Source organism: Meles meles, chromosome X, assembly GCF_922984935.1.
Source record: "Meles meles chromosome X, mMelMel3.1 paternal haplotype, whole genome shotgun sequence".
NCBI classification, from domain to species: Eukaryota; Metazoa; Chordata; class Mammalia; order Carnivora; family Mustelidae; genus Meles; species Meles meles.
Window position 1 is genome coordinate 100,449,104 of NC_060087.1, and position 23,919 is coordinate 100,473,022.

General features: G+C 39.6%; 1 protein-coding gene across 11 annotated transcripts in view; it reads right to left on the bottom strand.

Moving 5' to 3' along the window:
* KLHL13 (kelch like family member 13) overlaps nt 1-23,919 on the bottom strand; it is a 206,198-nt gene that overhangs the window by 39,188 nt on the left and 143,091 nt on the right. For 10 of the 11 annotated variants that reach the window (XM_045996368.1, XM_045996365.1, XM_045996358.1 and 7 more), the window contains one exon: nt 5,516-5,657. In XM_045996368.1, the coding sequence (XP_045852324.1) occupies nt 5,516-5,629 (114 nt within the window). In that variant the 5' untranslated portion in view covers nt 5,630-5,657. Of the gene's footprint in view, nt 1-5,515; nt 5,658-11,532; nt 11,639-23,919 lie in introns of those variants that run through there. The other variant, XM_045996364.1, reaches the window with a different exon arrangement.

Sequence of the window (23,919 nt, forward strand, 5' to 3'; positions counted from 1 at the left end):
AGTCTGGTCTTTTCTACCTCACAATGTTGTTTAAAGTCTCAACGAGGCAAGTATATATGAACGTTTTTATAACTGCCAGCCAAATTCATTTATTCTGCCAAGAATACAAATAATAGCAGTGAAAAGCTCTGAGTATTTCCTCTGTGCCAGGTGATGGGGTAGGCTCCTCGTATGTATTTCCTCTTTGAATGACAATAATAAGTCTTATAATAATAACAGTGGGTACTTATGAAGCAGTCACCATGTACCCCAGAACTCGATCAGAGGGCATACAGAAACAACAAATTAGATCCCACATGTAGTGAATCTCACTGATAGGTCATATTAACAGGGGCTAAGACGGAGGACTAGAAGAAGCTGGAAACTTTGCCTGGCTCCCACAAACTCTAGCTTCAAAAGTCAATTAAAGTAGCTGTCAGGAGGACAGACCCATGGGAGTGACTGTTTTCAGAAGTCCCACTCTGCAGGATTATCCATTATATAACTGTCGTGGGAAGGACATGAGTTTAGGGCAAAGCTAGAATTCTAGTTTTATTACTTACTGCTTAATATGGAACATTATGAATAAACAGGGGTTTACCAGAAACAAAAAGTAAAATAAGGGCATTTTAGGGATAGGAAGTGGGTGCAAAGACTGAAGTATGGAAAAAAATATACATGTAGAGAATAGTGAAAAGTCAGAAGTCTTCAAGCTATTTGCCTTGACCATCTGTCCTATGAACTCTACTAAGGTTAAGCAGAAGCAAAGATCATACGACTGAAATGAAAAAGGACAGGGGACTGGCCAGGCAGTGATGACAGTACAACAAGGGACTATAAAACCAAAGGTTCTTGGCAAAAATGCTGGCAAGTCATGTTCTCATAAGGAATTTGTATCTAGGATATACAAAGAACTCTTATGACCAAATAAAAAGATAAATAACCCAACTACAGATTGGGAAAAGGATATGAATAGACAGTTCTTAAAAGATGATAGACAAATGGCTATAAGCACAAATGAAAAGACAGTCAACATCATCAGCCATCAGGGAAGTACAATGCAAAACCACGAGATACCGCGTCATACCTACCAGTATGGCTACAATCAGAGATAATTAGTGTTGGCAAGAATGTGCTAAAATTGGAATCCTCATGCCCTGTGGGTGGAAATGAAAAATGGGGCAGCCACATTGCAAAACACCCTGGCAGTTCTTCAGAAGTTTAAAACACAGAACTACTGTATGACCCAGCAATTCCACCCCTAGGTATACATGAAAGATAAATGGATAAATAAAACCATGTCCACAGAGACTTCTCCCTGAAGGTTCACAGCAACATCACTCATAATAGCCAAAAAGTAGAAAAAATAAAACCCAAATGTCCATCAGTGAATGGATGAATTTTTAAAAGTGGTATATCCATACAATGGAATAGTATTCAGTCATGAAAAGAAAAGAAGCACTGATACAGGCTACAACATGCGTGAACCTTGAAAACATGATGCTAAGTGAAAGAAGCCAGACACAAAAGACCACATATTATGATTCCATTGGTAGGAAATGTTCAGAATAGACAAGTTTACGGAGACAGAGAGTAGATGAGTGGTGGCTTAGGTTTGGGGAAAGAGTTGGAAGGAGATGCAGAGTGAATGCTAATGGATACAAGGTTTCTTTTTGAGCGGACGATAATGTTCTCCAACGGATTGTGGTGATATTTGCAAAAGCCCGTGAGTATACTAAAAACTAAAACCACTGAATTATGCACTTTACATAGGTGAATTAGATGGTATATGAATTATGTCTCCATAAAGCTGTTTTTAAGGCACAACAGTGCCATGGAAGAGTATGATGCAATGAATGACCATAAACTAGGGTAATAAAAGAAAAATGCTGACAACCTGGGATAATAGGTGAAGCCAAAGGTTGGAAGCTTTCCATAGGATATAACCATAACTACAGTAGTACTGAAGGAGGGAAGAAAATGAGATAGTCCTTGATTTTACCAGTTACTACTCAAGTAAACCCTGGTTAACCTTCCTTAATTGAGTGAAAGCAATTTGCTCTGCTAACTACATCATGGATTCTCTGGAGATCCGTTCAAGTTTCTAGGAATCCGAGCCTAATAGATATCACAATTCTTTAGGCCCTTTCTTCGACAGCTGAGTTTGCGAAAGCCTGTTTATTTATTTATTTATTTATTTATTTTTAAAAGATTTTATTTATTTATTTGACAGAGAGAGATCACAAGCAGATAGAGAGGCAGGCAGAGAGAGAGAGAGGGAAGTAGGCTCCCTGCCGAGCAGAGAGCCCGATGCGGGACCCGATCCCAGGACCCTGAGACCATGACCCGAGCTGAAGGCAGCGGCCCAACCCACTGAGCCACCCAGGCGCCCCGCGAAAGCCTGTTTAACAGAGACAACTAATCTGCAGGAGCAGTTGAAGCCAACCAGATGGATGCCTCCCACCTTTGGCTCAAATGGAAGTAAAATAAGATGGATGTTTATGACACACCTCACTTTCCCATCAATTGTCACATTTAATCCTCACATCTCTTAACCATTTTATAGATAAGGAAACTGGCCCAGAGAGGATGGAGGGCTCCCAAGGTCATATAACTAGGAGTAAAATTAGGATTCCAGATTTGGCCTAAACTCATGTCTGTCCCACTAGAGGTATGCAGGGGGTAACCCTGCAGAGTGGGACTTCTGAAAACACTTTCTCCCCATGGGTCCCTTCTCCTGACAGTGACTCTTTTGAGGCTTTTGACCTTTTGAGGCTGAAGTTTATGTGATTGCTAATTTTAAAACAATGATAACTTTTACACATTAAACACTTCTCCAACTTGTTCCCTTGACAACCACACACCTAAGATAAGATACAGGGAAAAAGTTCTCTGTTACTGCTGCTACTTAAAAATATCCATTTGTGAGAACATCATCTTTAATGAACTTTTAAAGAAAGCAAAGTTTGGCAATAATGATAGACAGTGGGTATCTCCATGCTACTACAGAAAATAGTATAATAACAACAACAACCAAAAAAGTCAGCTGATGAAAGATCACCTTTACTCCATACAAACTCTCTAGTTACTTTCACCAGTCAGGACCAACAAAGGCTGAACTACAAGGTAATATCGCCAAGTGTCTAAGTATCTAAGACCCAGTCATACTGGTTTTTGTCAATAATTACACACACATATATATAGTAATAATATATATAACAATTATATATTATATGTGTATATAATAATGTATATAATATATATATAATTTTTAATTTCAATTCAATTTAGTTAACATAGCGTAGTATTAGTTTCAGGGGTAGAATGTAGTGATTCATCAGTCGCATTTCGCACCCAGTGCTCATTCCATTAAGTGCCCTCCTTCATCCCATCACCCAGTTACCCCAGCCCCCCACCCTGCTCCCTCCAGCAACCCTCACTTTGTTTCCCATAGTTAAGAGAACAATTATCTTTTTTAAAGTACACAGGCTATACACAAACATATTTCCATTGTAAAAAAAAAATTAAGCAGTGCAAGATTGTACAGAGCAGAAAGTATAAGATAACATTCACCAGCCTCCCTAATGCTTCCAGACATTTTGCTGTGTTTACATTCGTATATATGTATATATATCGTATAGTCTTTTTCTTTTTTAAAAAAGTGATTGATTTGAGAGACAGAGAGAGCACAAGCAGGAGGGGGAGAGAGAATCTCAAGCTGCTGAGCATGGAGCCTAATGTGGGGCTCGATCTCATGATCCTGAGGTCATGACCTGAGTCAAAACCAAGAGTCGGGCGCTCAACCAACTGTGCCACCCAAGCGTCCCGTTTATTGTATAGTTTTTCTGCCAACAGATGGGATTATCCACTACATACTGTCCTGTAACTTTAACAGCTTTATTGAGATGAATCGACATGCTATACAATGCACTTACTTACAGTGTAGAGTTCAGTGGCTTTTAGCACATTCACAGATAATGTGTGCAACCAAATCCACAGTCAATTCTAGGAGATTCTCATCATCTCGAAAAGAACTCCTGGAGCCTTTAGCGCCTTCATATCCTCGCATGCTCTCCAACTCTAGGCAACCACTAGTCTACTTTCTGTCTCTATATATTTCCCTCTTCTGGCCATTTGGTCTGAATGGAATCATATAAGATATAGCCTTTTATGACTGGCTTCTCTCACTTAGCATAAAGTTTCTAAGGTTCCATAGCCTTGAATAACCAACAATTAAACCATTTACATAGAGATTTCCTAGTCAAGACACATTTTGGAGATAAGACAAATGACGCCCAGAAAATTTACAAGCTTCTCTCTCCTGACCCTCACATTTCTGCTGATGAGACCCACAGCACAACAAACCATAAAACCTAGCTCCTATTACAAACCAAAATAATGGAAGATATGATCTCATGGAATTACGTATGGGAACTAGAATGGAATTTAGAGATTTCCTAGTCAAGACACATTTTGGAGATAAGACAAATGAAGCCCAGAAAAATTACATGACCCCACAAAGCCATACAGCAAGCAGAGGGCTCTCTTATTACATTATATGCTATACTGCCCACCAAACACCATATACTATACACTATATACTGCTTTAACTTAATGGTCATTGACCAGGAATATGCATGAAATTCACCTGGGGAGATTGCTTTGAAAAATACATTCAGAACAATTTTTCTTTATCTTACTAGAGGGAGCACTGATATAATTTGGTTCTATCTAGAAGACATTGAGGAACATCCAGTAGTATATTGTTTCCTAATTCAGCCATGCAACAGAGGTCAAGGGGTGTCCACAACCGCGGGAAGTACCAGGACTGCTTGTCCTTGTGCTAATTAGCTCCAGTTTGCAGTTTTTGATAGGTTGGGGTTTTGTTCTGGGTTTTGTTTTTTTTTTTTTGGCTTTTTATTGTATTTCTGTCCTCTCCTTTGAGGTCAGTTATTACCTCTTACATCTCACAATGTGTTTGCATCCAGCCATCCTTATCCATACTCCCACACCTACTATCATCAATGCGAGTTGAGACACCAAGTAAGTATGATCTTCAGAACTATGATAAAGGTGACAGTAAAACAGGTCACAAGTGAGGAACCAGGAAATTCAGCGTCGGGACTTGGTGATACGTATTTCGGCAGAGACAGAATGGAAAGTCAATGTTGCCAGACATAATATTCTATAAGAAAGTGACCTCCCTCATACAAACCAAACAAAGAGTACACTCTGGGTTTTTTTTGTTTTGTTTTGTTTTTGTTTTTTTGTTTAACATCAGGAAGGTATGTGGTTTCCCCCTCAAGTTTTCTTCCTTGATGTTTGTTTGCTCTTTTTTAAATTAATGAACTTAAATTTTTTTTAGAGCAGTTTTCAGTTCACAGCAAAATGGAACGACAAGGACAGAGGGTTCCCATGGGCACCCCGTCCACACACATGCACGCTCCTTGCCCCCCACTACTGACATCCCACACCACAAACACCCTGGGCGCTTTTAAATCCATTTAAATATTATACAAGGGACAGTTTAGATTACCTGTAACACCACCGAACTGTGGGTATTGCTGGTGAAGATGCGTGTGGTCCCTGCCTTGGAAGACTGCAGATGGGATGAGAGACCCATTTCGCTGCTTCCAAGGGACAATTTCATGTGCTGGTCCTCTTCCTCCACTAGAGATCTGAAAAGGTGGATAAATCAGAAAGAAAGGCAAGTTAAAAGTTGCCTTTTATATACTATATTTTTATATACTATAGAAGTATAATTCACAATAATGGCACTGTTTAGAGAAATAACCAGTCACTGGTGCCAATCATTTGACTATGATATAGACGGAATTTTGTTTCATTGTGCTTTAGGCTGATGCCATTGTACACCCTAGAAGAAATTATCTTCTATAATTGTAAAAAAACTTTTCAAGATCAGAAAAAAAAAAGTTAGAAGTGAGAAATCAACCTAAAAGCTGATTCAAAAGTACACACACAAAGGGTTTTTTTTTTTTTTTTTTTAATCTCTAGTGCCAGAGAAATTGCTTTTGGTATTGTGCTGTTTAGGTAGCAATAACATCAAATTGTGGTATTCACAGTTAAAAGTACTTTGGAATACCTACTTTGAGAAAGGTAAAAACAACAGCTATCATTTATTGAATGGTCACTGTGTATCAGGTACTTGCCCAGAAATTTACACACATGACCCCACATAATCCTTAAAACAATCCAATCCAATAGGTACTATTATTATTTCCTTTGTATGAAGGGTAGGGAAAATGAGCTACAGTGTTTAAAAGTTTAAAAGTAAGTTAGCTAGGGTCGCAAATTTATTAAAAGTAGTTGGGTCAGGATTCGAATATAAATCTAATGTGATTCCAAACTCCAAAGACCCCATTAATAAAAGTCAAAGATTAACTGTGACAGTAATACATTGCTTCCTCTTCTGTCATTAGTTATAGTTCTAATCAACCCCCAGCGGAACAAAAACTCTCACACATGAAGTAATTTCTTTTTCTAGCAGTATCTCTCACTCATCATTTTGGAATTATTCAGTTAAATTGCTATCATCTAGTGGCATTTCCATCTTTTCTAAGAAATAAAAAGTAAAAATAATGAATGCGAGCTATGCCCATGTATATATTACATTCATAATTTTTCGCAGGCCATAAAAACGATTGGAGAACCTGTAGTTAACAGGTCAGCTGGTTTCACAGAGATCATGGAAAATATTTAATGAAGGACCTCAGGTTACACTGGATGCTGACTACCACAGTACGACCTTTTATTACCCCTTAGACTAGGCAGGCCTGGGTTTCCTCAGATACACACTGCCAAAAGTGTCTCTGAATCACCTAAGAGCAGGGAGCGGGGGGCTCTGAATGGGTTTGTGTGTTCATGATGTAGACGCTAATACGGACACTGGGAGAGGGCGAGGAAGAGGACATCTTCAAGCGCTAGGAACTCCACTTTTGCTTTTTACCTCGAACTTCCTACATGTTGAATTATTTTTCTTTTTTCTTTTTTTTAATGATTCTCTTTATTTGAGAGCGAGAGAGAGGGAGGGAGGAGCAGAGGGAGGAGAAGCAGAGCGCAGAGCCCGACATGGGGCTCGATTTCACCACCCTGAGATCATGACCTGAGCCAAAGGCAGACGCTTAACTGACCGAGCCACCCAGATGCCCCTTTCTGTTTCTTTTTTAAGGTTTTATTTATTTTTTTTAAGATTTTATTTATTTATTTGTCAGAGAGAGAGAGAGGGAGAGAGGGAGCACAGGCAGACAGAGTGGCAGGCAGTCAGAGGGAGAAGCAGGCTCCCCGCTGAGCAAGGAGCCCGATGTGGGACTCGATCCCAGGATGGTGGGATCATGACCTGAGCCGAAGGCAGTTGCCCAACCAACTGAGCCACCCAGGCGTCCCTAAGGTTTTATTTTTTAAGTAAGCTCTGCACCCAACACGGGGCTGGAACTCACAACCCCAGGATCAAGAGTCACATGGTCTACCGGCTGAGCCAGCCAGGCGCCCCAAATTGTTTGTTTTTCTAACTCTGGCCTATCCACTATCGTGAAGATTTCACTTGTTCCCTACCATACCTGTAACCTCACTTGACCAGTCTGAACAAGAAAAAAAAAAACTTTAAGACTACCATACTTTAAGATCCTGCTTTTTGAATCCAGATTTCAATGAGATGGCTTTAAATCTTGTAATAATTAGCAAAATTCTGGCCTCAAGGGTGAGATCAATTCTTCTTGAGGATATTAGAGCCATAGTATAACCAAAAATGAATTAATAATACATGACAATGTTTTATTCAACCCTCATGGATATTTAATAAAGAGAATAATTTAAATAAGATTTTAACAAGCATAGCAGAAAATGAATATAGCTTTCTACTAATTTCAGAAATAGCCTTAAAAAGAATTAATTCTATACATGACATATAGCACACACACACTCACCCATCCTTTTAAACAGCTTTTGCAGGCAAACATTTAAAAGTACAGAATTTTTTTTAAAGCATGTTCAGTTTTGTTTTTTTTTAAAGATTTTTTATTTATTTATTTGACAGACAGAGATCACAAGCCGGCAGAGAGGCAGGCAGAGAGAGAGGAGGAAGCAGGCTCCCTGCTGAGCAGAGAGCCTAACGAGGGGCTCGATCCCAGGACCCTGAGATCATGACCTGAGCCGAAGGCAGAGGCTTTAACCCACTGAGCCACTCAGGTGCCCTAAAAGTACAGAATTAATGGGACAAGTGGGAAATAGATTGATGGTGATTGGGATCCCTAACCAGAAAATTTCCATTCAAACAGAATAATTTTAATGAAATATCCAAGGAGAATGTTTTATTCTTGTCTGTATTCTCTGCACAAAACCTAGCACATGAGAATTTTAGCATACGTCATTTGAATGAACACAGCATCTCATGTTGTGGACATTTCTTCCTCACGCAGTGCTTTCAATGACCATCAATTATCATTTTTATAGAACCACGGATGTAAAAGAGACAGGAATGAAGTTGAAGCCACATTGTGCCTATGACATATCCTGGAAATTGCTTTTTTTTTTTTTTTTAAGAAATCACAGATAACAACAACTTGTTTGCTTGTCATTTGTCTCTAGCTCCTAAAATCAAAAAGTAGAATGTGAAAATGTAGCCCTTTCTTGGCAAGATAATATGGTTGGCTTTCTAATTAATTACTTCAAAGGCTGAAGAAGCCTTCACTAAAGTCATCTTCTTCAGGACTTTTTATCAACATACTTTGACTTTTTAACATTCAGAGCCCTCCCTGTTATTTCTGCATCAGTAATAACACATGCCACGTCAACCTTCTCAGCAGATTCAATATTCTCTTCTGTCTCCTTTTCACTACGCTTACTGACTGGATGTGAAGAGCACTGTTTTCCAACACTGCAAAAAAGGTAAAAGCTCTCCTTAAAGGAATGATTCTCAGAGTAATTCCAAGGACAAACAACAGTTTTTAAATATTCATTTTTCAAGTCATGTGGTTCAAAGCCATAAAAAGACCAGGGGTTCTCAGAAGGGGTCAGGGGACCAAGGGGATTTTGTCTCTCCCCTCCCCACATTTGGGGACGTTTGGAGCTGTGCTTTGTCATCGCAAGGTGGGGGGGGGGTGTGTGCTTCCTTCTTCTAGTGGCATGCTGCTAAACCTCCCACCAAGGCACAGGAAAGTTCTCCACGGCAAAGATGTGCTTAGGCAAAAATGTCAAGAGTGCCAAGATTGAGAAACCCTCATACAGAGGGATTAACGTGCTCAGGAAAATTTTTCTAAAGCAATTTCATATTCTAAATGACTTCCCGGTCTGAGGGTTGACACTACATGACAATGTTGGCAGTAGAAACACAGTAGGATTATTAATTACCACTAATTCTTCTAAGATTACCTAACAATAAAATACCTCTGTTTCCTCCAGCCCTACAACTTGAACAAGCACGTGTTTACAGTAGATAAGTAGATCAATGGCTTTGAAGCTTAGAAGACAGTTGTGCAGGAAAGTTTTTGTTCTACGTAAATTCATGTAAGAATAAGAATTTCGGAGTTCTGCTTAAAACAAACGCTATTTGGGTTCACTTTCACACACTGACTTCGAATCAAGCAAATGTGGCCTGGATCAACACTATAAAATTATTCACGGGAGAGAGTATGTTCATCACTTTTCTGTCCCAAACTCAAATCTTCTTGCTACCTCGGAACAGTGCATCAGGCCTTCCAGCCCATCCCCCTGCCACTGGACACAGCTTATTTTCTTAACAATGACCAACCACAGAGCACAAAAGCCATCTTTCACAAAGTGTACATGAATCACTAGACTGTATGCTTGTTCAAAGAGAACAATTACTTTTCCAAAGAGCATTAGGGGAGAGATAGAAGCACCGTCTGATCATTTTACTGAAAGCATTGCAAAGCTGGTCAAAAGAAACAGAAAGTCAAAGCAATTATCAGGCTAACGGGGTGATGCTAACGTGCTGATCTTGCCTAAAAAAATTTCCATAATTTAAAAATCACCCCCAAGGGAAACGTGTAGATGCTATGAGCACACAAGTCAGAAAGACGTAAGTCCAAATGGTTAACAGAGAGAAAAATGTTCAAGCTCATTAGAAGTCCAGAATATGCAAATTACATCAAAGATTCCCTCTTTAAATTTATAAACGTACGGAGTTGAAGATACACTTTCGAAACTGCTAGTGGAAACATGCGCTGTCTACATGGCACTGTTCACCCAAATGGATTTTTAAGTTTTTTAAAAGTCATCAAATGGACGCAGTGAACACTGGGACGACGGAGGCTTGTGTGTTTCCACGTCTGACCTGGTAGGTAGGTTGCAGCCAGAGTGTTCTGTCAATCTGGCTGAAATGTGTTTTCTGTAGTGAATAGTTCTGCAGAGGTTAATAGTTTGGTACGTGTTCTATAAGGAAGCCGCACTCTCAGAATTCACTGCAGCAACTGGGCTTGTTGTGTGCAGTGTGAGTAAGGGAAGAACATCTCACAATTGCATCATTTGGCTCCAAAGCCTCAAACACTCTTCCAACGCTCCCTACCTAAATACACACATAGGAAAAGAATTAAAGTTTTAAAAATTCACCTCCAACCCACTGGGATGAGTACTTTTGGGTTTAAAAACTGGGGTCTTAGCTTGATAAACGGTGAAATGTCCATCTCAGTTTCTTGCTTTCTATCACTGCAAGCACTAGATGGTGTTACACAGAAAGCTAGGTGAGCGCTAACTTCCTTGTTGAGGAAAACGGGCCGTTTTAGCACTCTTTGAAATTATTAGCACAAAAACACGTGAAACACTTGGCTGTTTTTGGTGAAGATATTCTAGGTGGCTGGGGGGATGAATCAGAGAAAACTACAAAGGTACAATTATATGAATAACACCTTTAACTTTTCTCTGTTTAGTTCCCAATTAGCTTCATGGCACCATTATATTACAAAGTGGTTCAATCTATCAGTGTATTTTTTAAAGATTTTTAAAAAACTAATCTCTAGGGGCGCCTGGGTGGCTCAGTGGGTTAAAGCCTCTGCCTTCGGCTCAGGTCATGATCCCAGGGTCCTGGGATTGAGCCCCACATCGGGCTCTCTGCTCCGCGGGGAGCCTGCTTCCTCCTCTCTCTCTGCCTGCCTCTCTGCCTACTTGTGATTTCTCTCTGTCAAATAAATATTTTTTTTAAAAAAACTAATCTCTATACCCAACATGGGGCTCGAACTCATCACCCCAAGAACAAGAGTCCCATGTTCTGCCCCCAACAATGATTTTAATAACACAATTCCACCATGACAAAAGAGCAGGGGTTTCTAAGTTAGTGTTCAGAGTGCTAGACAAATGTTGTAATTTCTCAGAGTAATATTATCCTAACTGACGGTTAGCACCCAGTGGGTTAGCACGCAAGAACAGTGGGAATAACAAAACAACACATAAGTAACAACAGCAACGCAAGTCATGAATGGGACAACAAGGCGACAAATAGGGTTAGTTAATCAAGGCAGTGCCTCATGCTTTCCACCACCCGTTCCCCAGAAAAATAAAACACGCATTTGTCACACTCACAATTTAAAAAGAAAATCAAGAAAAAGGTTTTCTTCAAAGAAGTACTCCCCCTCCATTTGTTTTTCTGCTCTGAAACAGAGAAGTGTCTGCTAGCCGCGGCATTTGCTAAATGAAACATTTCTTGTGATGAAGTTGCATGGCAGGTGGGGGAGAAGTTTAGCCACCTGTTCTCAGACTCATTTGAATTTGAGTGCTAAATCTGTCAAGGTATTTCCTTCCACCCTTGAGAAATAAATTAAAAACTTAAGATGGTAGAAGTTATTCCCCATAGATTTTTCTATAGATTTGAAGCATGCACACTGCCTTGAATTCTAAAGATCTTCTTTTTTAGTTCTAAAGATCTTAACAACCCTCCTACCTCACACGAGTTGGAATCTCAGCTATCCTCCTTCAGCCCTCCCAAACAAAAACTGAACGATACACACACACACACACACACACACACACTCTCTCCATCTCTCACTCAACTTCCATTAAAGAAATGAGAAATGGTTTTTAAAAAATCAGCAAGAAAATTCCAACTTGTGAAATAAGGAAATACATATAAAATAAGCCTGGTACTTTCACAAAAAGGAAGGAAAAAACCTTAAAGACTTCCAATGTTTTAAAGCAATGTCCCAGTGAAAATGGCATTCACAGCATCATGACACAAAGAAATTACAAATATCATAGAAATTTTTCCTAATAAGGCCTAAATTAATTGCTGTTTAAGAAACAATGGAGAACGGGGCTCCTCCTGAGGTGCTTGCCTGAAAGAAATAAAAAAAGATAAAGCTTTGGTTAGCTGTTTATTTGTATTTTTTAATGACACAAGTCTAAGCACCTTATTGTCAACTTGCAATGAATTCAGTAATGGAAATCTTTAGCATGTAGCCTATAAAATGGAGGCTAATCTTTCCAAGGCTTTCTTTGTGCTGCAGCAATACCAGAATCCACAAAAGAGAAAAATGCTCGGTTCAAGGTGATAGGGTCAGACTGCAAAATGACTTTCTGAAGTAAAGAGGCTTCTTATAGGCATGTGTCTGTCACATTTAAAATAAAATCACAATAATAAATAGCTGATGTCAGTTTTAACATAGGAATAAGATCATTTACCCCAGCACCTGCTATGTACTGGGCATTGTGCCAAACGCATTCTCTGGGCTACTTAATCCTCAGAGCAATCCCATTTTAAAGATAGGAAACTGAAGCTCAGAGAGTTTAAGGCTTCACCATGAGTCTGGCAACTACGATTTGAACTTGAGTCTGATCCCAGACTCAAGTGTAATGTTCCCATTACACCAAGCCTGAAAAAAAAGAAAGAGAGAGAGAGACAGACAGACAGACAGACAGGACCTAAGCAATTGTCATTTCAATGCTTAATTGATAAATGCAAGCAAGATCTCAGAAAGACACGTTCTGTTACAGGAAAGTAATTTTTTGGTTGGATTAATTCAGTCTAAAAGCGCCCACTTTTCCCACTTCCATAAAAACAATACCGATGCTAAAGATCTCTCATGCCATTCTCGCGACACATGGAGGGTCAGGAGGCAGCCTATCTCAGGATATAACTCAGATCAAATTTAGGGAGAACTCTACATTACTGATACCAACATTTAAGGGAACACATTCCGAATTCCAAAGCCACCCATCACTCTCACAGAAATAGCACTACAACGCAGATGAGGGAAGCGGGCTAAACAAATGGAATGACAAATGATCCTCCATTAGATAACTACGACAGGATGAAAGTTAATTATCCAATGCATAAAGCATTCGCACTGAGCATCTCAATCCTGTCCCTGAAAAACTTTAAAATTAATGTTTGTTCCCTCTATCTACCATATTTGAATACTTTAGTCTTTCTTCATCTTGTAAAATTGATATACCAATTAAACTATATCAAGCCTCTTCTGTTTAGAAGCTTGGTTCATATACTAGTTCTCATTCTTCACATTTTTAAAAAGATTTTATTTATTCGGGGGGGGGGGGGAATAGTGAGCAAGCAAGCATGAGTTGGGGGGAGAGGAGAAAGGAGAGGGAGAAACAGCCTCCCCGCCGAGTCGGGAGCCAGAGGTGAGGTTTGATCCCAGGACTCTGAGACCACAAACTGAGCCAAAGGCAGATGCTCAACTGACTGAGCCACCCAGGTGCCCCTCATTCTTCATATTTCTTATTAATATTGTACTAAAGGCTATAGATAGATACATACATACATACCTGAAGTAGAGAGAAACGAGTAAGTGAAAGAATTCCTTCCTAAATGCTGATTCCATACCTGCTATATATAAAATAACTAAGTCAAAACTCCCTCGCCCTAAGAAGTCATACAGGGTAAGAGAGTCCACAAGAGATCGTAGTATAGGGAGATGGCAATACGTAGTTGTGAGCTGGGGAAAACAGCATGTGCTCCCATCACTGTCAATAACCCCCTTCCCAGGACACAGAGAAAATAATAGTTACAATCGTCTGGCCACACATAACCCCTACGTAGGGAAGATTCACCCTACAGCCAGCACCAGGCCTGCTGTTGAGAAGCCTAGCTGTACTAAGGCAGGAAGCATGCCTCCTTCTTCTACCCCCAAATGAAGAAACTACAATGGGAGTCCCAGTATCCTGGCCAACTTTCCTTGAAGGAGCTTTCTGCTTTTGCTCCCAGAAGATTTGTTAACCAAGGCGTCAATTTTTGTTGTTGTTGTTGTTGTTTTTGGTTTTTTTTTTGGCATCAATTTACTTCTATTATCTGTAGCCCACCAACTTTCAAATTTGACTATTGAGCTATGGTGCATTTCAATGGAAGAGCATGTTATTAAAGAATTGGGCTTCTGCCTGCCTAAAATGTCAGTTTGTTAAATACTCAAACATCCAAATTACCCAATTTTTTGAGTTTATTATAAAGGCAGATTTCCACAAACTCAAAACCAATTAGAAATCACTGAGATAAGTCTCTTTGGGAACAGAAGAATCATTAATCAAGTGGTAAAAATCCTACCCTTTTCTGTCTTTTCTGAATTTCTTAGTTATATTCAACTTCATAGTCAATAATTCATGACCAGATCTTAAGGGAATGTTTATTTCTCTTTTAAAAGGAAACATGACAAAAAACTCAAAGAGTAAGACTTTTAAACTTACAAAGTAATAGCCAATTGCATTTGGTTTTAAGAATTATAATTGGCAGCTCTGAGTCCCACTGCCTCTCTGTCTTCAAAGCCTGTAATAATGTAACAAATCTCAACCTTGATTTTGCAAGGACCTAGAGGCATCTCTAATCATTTCTATGAATGTGATAAAAATTTCAGTATTGAATCAATCATGTTTTAACACAGCATGTTTAGTGTGATGTAATCAAATCAATGTTTCAATATCACAACCAGTATTTTTCAGACAGGGCAAGGAAATACAAGAAAAAGTATCAGACAACATACCCTCAACTGCATGAATCTGGGAATCATCCTTCTTTTAAGCTCCTCTCAGATATGGAGCAAAGAACCAAATGGAAGCCAAGAACCAAATTTGCATAATATTTCATATTAAAATTATTTTTCATTTTGTACACCTCTGTATCACCATTAAGATTTTTTTTTTGAGAGAGAGAGAGAGAGAGAGAGAGAGAGGGGAGGCAGAGGGAGAGGGAGCAAGAGAATCTTAAGCAGGTTCCGAGCCCACCACGTGAGCCCAACATAGGGCTGACTCTCACAATGTCAAGATCATGACCGGAGTTGAAATCAAGAGTCGGACACCCAAATGACTGAGCCACCCAGGTGCCCCAGGGTGTTCTTTTTCTTCATAAAACTCTGAGTTAACCCTCTTGTGCTGTGTGTACATAACCACTGCCTACCTTACTCTCTCAAGTTGTTATGAGATGCAAAAAATCTTTACTGTCCTTTATAGTCTGCCCACCTACCCACAAATTCAAGTATCATAGTCTAAGGGTTAAAATTAAGTTTTTAACCTCAGAAATGGCTTCTGGTTTTTCTCCTCAAATACCATCAAGATCCACCACTTTCCTGGACTGCTAGAAAACTATTTGAGCAAGTTGATAACGTTCAGTTCCGTATCACAAGGCTATTTCAAGAACCAGCTACAGATATAACAAAAAATGCTCTGCTGATACAACAAAAAATGCTCTACAAAAATACTTTTGTAAGTTTTTTTCCACAGCACAGTAACACTACGGAAGGACTCCTTTGGGGAAAGTATTTATGGACCATGACTATATTTGTTTACTTTAAATATTAAATATTCTTTTTAAAAAATTATTTATTTGGCAGAAAGAGAGCGCAGGAGAGAGAGCGCGGGAGCACAAGCAGGGGGAGTGGGAGAGGGAGAAGCAGGCTTCCGGTTGAGCAAGGAGCCTGATGTGGGACTCGATCCCAGGACCCTGAGATCACGACCTGAGCTGAAATCAAGAGTCAGAAGCTTGAGTGACTGAACCACCCAGAAGCCCCTAAGTGGGAATTTTAAGTAGAAGATAATCCCAGCATTCTCAGACTGTGTGTGTATGTGTTTTGCAGAAGCCGGTTACGAATTGTGAAGGAGTAATGAAGTACTGCTTTGATCTGTTTGAAATAAATAGGAAAGAGGGATATTAAGCAAGAAGACAGAAGCTTCCTTTCCTTCCTTCCTACAGTCTTTCCTTTTTTTATTTAAAAAGTTTAAGATTTTATTTATTTATTTGACAGAGAGAGAGAGCACAGCAGGGGGAACAACAGAGGGAGAGGGAGAAGGAGACTCCCTGCTGAGCAGAGAGCCGGATGCAGGGTGGGATCCCAGGACCCTGGGATCGTGTCCTAAGCCCACGGCAGACACTAAGCTGACTGAGCCACGCAGGCACCTCCCTGTAGTCTTTTAAACCAGTGTTTCACACCCCACTTTATAATTTCTGACTCTCAGAGTATAGGTGAGAAGGAGACAGGGGAGAATCACCAAGTAGGTAAGGAGAGTAAAGAATCAAGGTGTTAAAATTCTGCCCAGCTAGTTGGAAAATGCTGCTATACACTACTTCCCTCACTCACCCCATCTACCTCAGCTACTTCTTGAAGCAGTAAGTCATTTTTTCCCTTTTTATTTATTTATTTTAAAGTCTTTATTTATTTATTTATTTAGACAGCGATCACAAGTAGGCAGAGAGGCATGCAGAGAGAGAGGGGGAAAGCGGGCTCCCCGCCGAGCAGAGAGCCCCATGCAGGGCTGGATCCCAGGGCCCCAGGACCATGACCTGAGCCGAAGGCACAGGCCTTAACCCACTGAGCCACCCAGGCGCCCCCAGTAAGTCATTTTCAATCTCCAAAATCTAATCTTTTCATAGATCCCACTTTAATGAGAACATTGGTTTATTTAAATGTACTCTCAATGGAAACAAATTCAACTACATAGTTCTTAAAGATTTTATTTTATTAAAGATTTTATTTTTTAAGCAATCCCTATACCCAATATGGGGCTCAAGCTCACAACCCCAAGATAAATGGCACGCTCCACCAATCGAGCCAGCCACTGCCCCAGACTACATAGTTCTTAGTGATCATTTTGGGAAGCTTGGTCAGACAGAAGAAAGTTCAGGAATCTAAGTGTCATGCATTCAAGAGAGCCATAGATAGGATATTTTGGATTCTAGAAGAAAATCATTATCATCAAAGTATTTCAGTCATCTTTGACTCCTGTTTCTTCCGAATCTCCTATGTCCAGTCAACTGTCAAAATACTACTGAATATCTCTCAATATGTTCCTATCCTTCACTTCTCTATACTGTCACTGTCCCAATACCATGCTTCTGGCATCTATTACTTCTTACTTGGATTTGGTTACTAATATAAAGTACATATTTGTCACATCATAGCTACTTTACATACTGTGACTGTATTTATAACTCTGAAAGTCACTTTCTTGCTCAAAAGTATTCAATGACTCCTCACAGCTTCCTGAACAAAAACCGAATCCCACACTCAGATTCAAGGCTCCTTTATTAGCCGTCTTTAACCTAATATGCATTCCAGCAAATAATTCAAAATAAATACATATTTAATGGTTAGAATATAAATAAAACCCCAATCTTTTCACAAACTATCAAATGTTTTGTTTTAGAGCATGTTGTTTTCATTCATCATAACAGTTATGCCTTATTTCTATTGTTAACCAAGTAATGTGTAAAAACCATTTATTTTAAATATTTTTATTTTTTTAAGATTTTATTTATTGATTTAGAGTGGGGGGAAGGGCAGAGGGAGAGGAAGAGAGAGAGAGAATCTCAAGCAGACTCCATCCTGAACTCAGAGCTGGATGTGGGGCTCGATCTCACAACCCCAAGATCATGAGCTGCGCGGAAATCAAGAGTCAGACACTCAGCTGAATGAGCCACCCACGTGCCCTTTTATTTTTTTTTTCAATTTGCATTCCAGTGTAGTTAACATACAGTGTTGTATTAGTTTCCAGTGTACAACAGAGTGATTCAATAGCTCCAGAGACTACTCAGCGCTCATCACGGTAAGTGTACTCTTAATCCCCTTGACCTATTTCACCCACTCCCCGCTGGTAACCATCAGTTTGTTCTTTATAGTCAAGAGTCAGTTTCGTGGTTTGTCTCTCTCTTTCTTCTCCTTTGTTCATTTCTTTTGTTTCTTAAATTCCACATATGAGTGAAATCATATGGTATTTGTCTTTCTCAGATTTATTTCACTTAGCATTATACTCTGTCAATCCACCCATGTTGTTGCAAATGGCAAGATTTCATTCTTTTTTTTAATGATTGAGCACTATTCCAGTGTGTGTGTGCATGTACGTGCGGATGTGTACGATACCATCTTTATCCATTCATCTACCAGTGGCTGCTTCCATAGTTTGGCTCTTGTAAATAATGCTGTAATAAACATAGGGATGCATGTACACCTTCGAATGAGTGTTTTCACATTCTTTGGGTAAATACCAGCAGTATAAATACTGGATGGTACAGTAGCTCTATTTTTAATTTTTTGAGGAATCTGCATTGTCCTCCATCCCAGTTCCACCATTTTGCACTGCCGCAACAGCATACAAGGGTTCTCTTCTCTCCACATCCTCACCAACAATTGTTGTTTTTTGTGCATTTGATTCTGGACTTTCTAAATGGTGAGAGGTGATAGCTTATTGTGGTTTTGATTTGCACTTCCCTGATGGTGAGTGACGTTGAGTTATCTTTTCATGTTTCTGTTGCCTATCTGGATGTCTTCTTTGGAGAAAACATCTGTTCATGACTTCTGCCCATTTTTTAATTGGATTATCTATCTTTTTGTTATTGAGTTATATAAGTTTTTTATAAATTTTGGATACTAACCCTTTATCGGATGTGTAATTTGCAAATATCTTCTCCTATTCACTAACGCTGTCTTTTAATTTTGTTGGTTGTTTCCTTTGCTGTGCAGAAGCTTCTTATTTTAATGTAGTCCCAATAGTTTATTTTTGCTTGTGTCTCCCTTGCCTCAGGAGACATATCTACAATATTTTAAACATTTTTGATATAAGGACAATTTATTTAATTTAAATCTAATATTTGCTAAACATGGGCAAATAGGTTGAAGTCCTTTTAAGTATAAAACAATTAAGTCAAGTAAATACGGATGATTTTTTGAATACTAATTTTTTTAAAAGATTTTATTTATTTATTTGACAGAGATCACAAGTAGGCAGAGAGGCAAACAGAGAGAGAGGGAGGAAGCAGGCTCCCCACCGAGCAGAGAGCCCGATGTGGGGCTCGATCCCAGGACCCTGGGATCATGACCTGAGCCGAAGGCAGAGGCTTAACCCACTGAGCCACCCAGGTGCCCCTTGAATACTAATATTAAATTCATGTCTTCTAAGCCTTAGTCACAGTTCCTTTCTTCCTAGTCTGCCCTTCTTTTTTTCAAATTAGACACACAAAACATGTTATCATTCAAGTGCAAACATACTAGCTTTAAAACACAAATTTGTCTAAAATAGTTTTTCCCATTATGATAAAGAACATGTGAACACAAGTCAAATCACTCTGAAGTCTAAGAGTGGTTTGCAGTCTTGGAACAGATTATAATCTTATTTTCTTTATCAAATTACTATTTGATGAACCATGACTAAAGTATTCTGGTCATTGGTAAATTGCTTCTACTAAAATTACTTTCAGTCTGTGCCAGCATCATGGTATTTATCAGCAAGCAAAAAACGGAATCAGGATTTTGGATTAGTTTTTTTCATAGGAAAGATAGGCATAACTTACTCTCTAATGAGACAGTGATATATTAGATTATTCCATATATCAAATGAAGAAATTCAACACTCTTAAGGGAATGATCTGCATAGGGCTACAAACCTAAAAACTGCTCTAAGTTCATTCATCTAACTCAGGGTTTACAGAGTACTTGCTATAGTGCTTGACCTATACGTCAAGACAGGTAAACAGATAGCAGGCAGAACACTTGCTTGTAAAGAAGTCACAGTAGGGGCACCTGGGTGGCTCAGTGGGTTAAGGCCTCTGCCTTCAGCTCAGGTCATGATCCCAGGGTCCTGGGATTGAGCCCCGCATCGGGCTCTCTGCTCAGCAGCGAGCCTGCTTCCTTCTCTCTCTGCCTGCCTCTCTGCCTACTTGTGATCTCTGTTTCTGTCAAACAATAAATAAATAAAATCTTAAAAAAAAAAGAAGAAGTCACAGTAAAAGAAATAATATGCACCACACCCAGTGCTCCATGTAATACGTGCCCTCTATAATACCCATCACCAGGCTCACCCAACCCCCAACCCCCCTCCCTTCCAAAACCCTCAGTTTGTTTCTCAGAGTCCACAGTCTCTTGTGGTTCGTCTCCGCCTCTGATTTCCCCCAACTCACTTCTCCTCTCCATCTCCCCAAGTCCTCCATGTTATTCCTTATGTTCCACTAGTACGTGAAACCATATGATAATTGACTCTCTCTGCTTGACTTTTTCACTCAGCATAATCTCTTCCAGTCCCACCCATGTTGATACAAAAGTTGGGTATTCATCCTTTCTGATGGAGGCATAGTACTCCATTGTATACATGGACCACATCTTCCTTATCCATTCGTCCGTTGAAGGGCATCTTGGTTCTTTTCACAGTTTGGCGACTGGGGCCATTGCTGCTATGAACACTGGGGTACAGAGGGCCCTTCTTCTCACTACATCTGTATCTTTGGGGTATTTTAAAAGCTTGTTTGTCCCAGATTACATCACATCATTTGAAAAAAAAAAAAAAAAAAAGGCAGTCTCTAACCGCACCTGTCCAGGTAATCCAGCAATGTGTCTATAAAAAATATTCTGATGATCCAGGTCTCCAGTCTCCTTAAGATCAAAATGTTGGTTTTGTTTAGCTTTTGTTTAGCTGTGAATCATTCAGAAATGATTACATGCAGACAACCTTTGTAGGAAAGTACTCATAATGAATGACAATTGTTTCATTTTGGTCATGCTAAGGGACTGGATAGCCAATTCACAATTTCAAACATCCACATACTTTTCAAAATTTTGTTTCAATTTTTTGTGGGTCCATTCAAAGTAAAGCTAGGTCAAACTAAGTGAGTTAATAAGGAATTGAGTGAGTTAATTGCAGACAAGAGAAAAGCTCCAATGTAGGCTCACCTAAAAGTCAAATCTAGTTGAGGCTTTTGTAGTAAACCAGTCTTAAACATTAATTTGTAATACAATTGATGGAATGGGATAAAATAATAAAAAGTAAATATAAATTAAGAATAGGTTGAATCATCAAATACAACCATGCAGGAAGGAAAAGCGATCCAACATGAATATCACATTCTCTTCCAAGGTATAAAGGTATGACAAAGAGTAATTTGTAAGGTTCCTTCTATCTCTTGGAATCAGAGAACGCTCACTGAATATGATAATTATGTTCTTTTTTTTTTTTTTAAGTAAGCTCTACACCCAACGTAGGACTTGAACTCATGACCCCAAGATCAAGACCCACATGTTCTATACCGACTGAGCCAGCCAGGCGCAGTCTTTTTTTAAAGTATGTTATTTTTAAGATGGCAAGGTCTTATCCCACTGATGAGTGCAAGGAAAGTATTTTTGAAACTAGAGAAACAAAACGTGAACATAGAAGATGTTACAGGGCAAGCTGTAGGGGAAAGAAAAGGTAATTTAGAATTTCTAAGAATACGTGGCAATGAGAGACTTCAATGTGGGAAGGAAAAAGGGGGAGAGAGAAGGGACAGACATATGGCATAAGCACTAACATAGTCCAGTAGCCCACGAACACCCAACAGAACTTGACCTACAACCTATCATTCTCATGATGTTTCCTTCTCAAATGTTAGTGCTGTAAAATATAGTAAGTGCTCAAGTCTTTTAAACAAAAAATTCAGTCAAGCCCCTATACCTTCCATAATAGAAAGGAAACAGTGTCCAGAAAATTAAAAATACCCACTTCTGAGTCCAGAACATTCCCATACTCAGCCCCAAGTTTAGAAATGGCACTTTTGGGGCACCTGGGTGGCTCAGTTAAGTGTCTGCCTTCGGCTCAAGTCATGATCCCAGGGTCCTGGGATCAAGACCCTCATCGGGCTGCCAGCTCAGCTGGAAGGCTGCTTCTCCCTCTGCCCCTCCCCTCCCCCACTCGTGCTAATGTGCATGAGTGCTCACTCACTCTCTCTCTCTCTCTCTCTCTGAAAAAAATAATGGCACTTTACTGGCCAGAATGACTTGCAGGAGAATCCAGTTTAATGCTCAACAGCCGAGTGGCATAGACAGTCCTCATTTGTGCTTTCACTGTTCCTATTTCACAGGTGTTAACAAAGTAACATCCAGATTTCAGTGTTTTCCTCTGCACTACACACTAAAGGGCATGAGCATGGCAACAGTATATAATTGTATGCCATCACCAGCTAATTTTTTTAAAGCAGGTTCCAGGCTGGGCATGGAGCTTGATCATGAGGCTTGAACTCAGGACCCCAGGATTGAGACCTGAGCTGAGATCAAGAGTTGGAGGCTTAACGGAATGAGCCCCAAGGACCCCATGCCAGGTCATTTTGTAGTATCTTTTTAAGATTTGTTGAAGGTCCTCCCCAGCTTATATTATGTATATGACATTCCAAGACATGTGAGGACCTTGTAGTTGTTAAATATGACTTTCTTGTAGCCTTCATGTTTTATCTGATTCTGAATAGTGCTCCAAATAAAATGAAAATGTTTTGAGAAAGCGGAAAGGAATGCAGAGTCCTTTGAAATGTTTTCTTTAATTCATCAGTACAATAAAACACAACATCAACCAACTTGTACGACGCACTCATTTTAGACAGCTCTAATATCAACCGAGTAATTCCGAATGTATCTGCCTGTTACATATAACCTTCTTAAGAAAACAAATTCTATGATTTCTATGATTTTATTCCAAAGATGGAGACTGGGTGGCTCAGTTGGTTAAGCATCTGACTCTTAGTTTCGGCTCAGGTCGTGATCTCAGGGTCATGAGTACCACAATGGGCTCTGTGCAGCACAGAATCTGCTTGAGATTTTCTCTCTCCCCTTCTGCTCCTCCCCCAACATACACTCTCTCAAGTAAATAAAGAAAATCTTTTTGGAAAAAAAAGGTGGCACTAATGCTTATTAGCTTTTAAAAGGAGACTTGGACCATGCAAATCATCTCAGAAATAGCCTGCATTTTAAGATGCCAAATCAATAATAAAGTTTGAAATGATTAGCATCTTAGTTTGAACCCACATCTGCATTTTACGTGTTTGTGTATACTTGCACATTTGATGTATACCTTTGCGCTTATTTTAGAGGACTTGGGAGCACAATACCACTTCTAACAGTAGAACTGGTTTTCATGATACTTTCAACAGAATCCCAGATCGTAAAGCCATGCCTGCAGAATTCTACTTTTTAGTATGATTTCCAGGAAATCATCACTTCAGAGTTTGAGAACTGCCTAGTTATGTCTGAATTATTAGAATTTTCAAGAGCAAAGCCTCTGCTGCAGAAATTAACAAATTTGGCTAGAAATAAAAATGCACAATTTGGGGAACCCCTCCTGTATTCTCCAGGCAGGCCCAGTCTAGTCACGTGAGTCCTCAGAAGTAGAAGAGGAAGGCAGAAGAGTGGGTCAGAAGAAGATTCATGTAAAAAGGAGTTTGGCCATTGTTAGTGTTAAAGACGGAAGAAAGGAGTCACAAGCCGAGACATGCAGGCCATCTGTAGAAGCTGAGATCAACTCTCAGCTCCCAGTCAGCAAGAAAACAGGACCCTTGGTGGTCCTACAATGGTGAAGAACTGAGCTGTGTCAGTGACCCCCAATAAGTGGGGAACGGGTTCTCCCCTGGAGTCTCCCATGTGAACACAGCCTTGCTGTCAACTTGATTTTAACCCAGGGAGACCCATACCAGACTTCTGAGCTAAAAAACTGTAAGATAATAAATTAGTGAGGTTTTAAGCCATG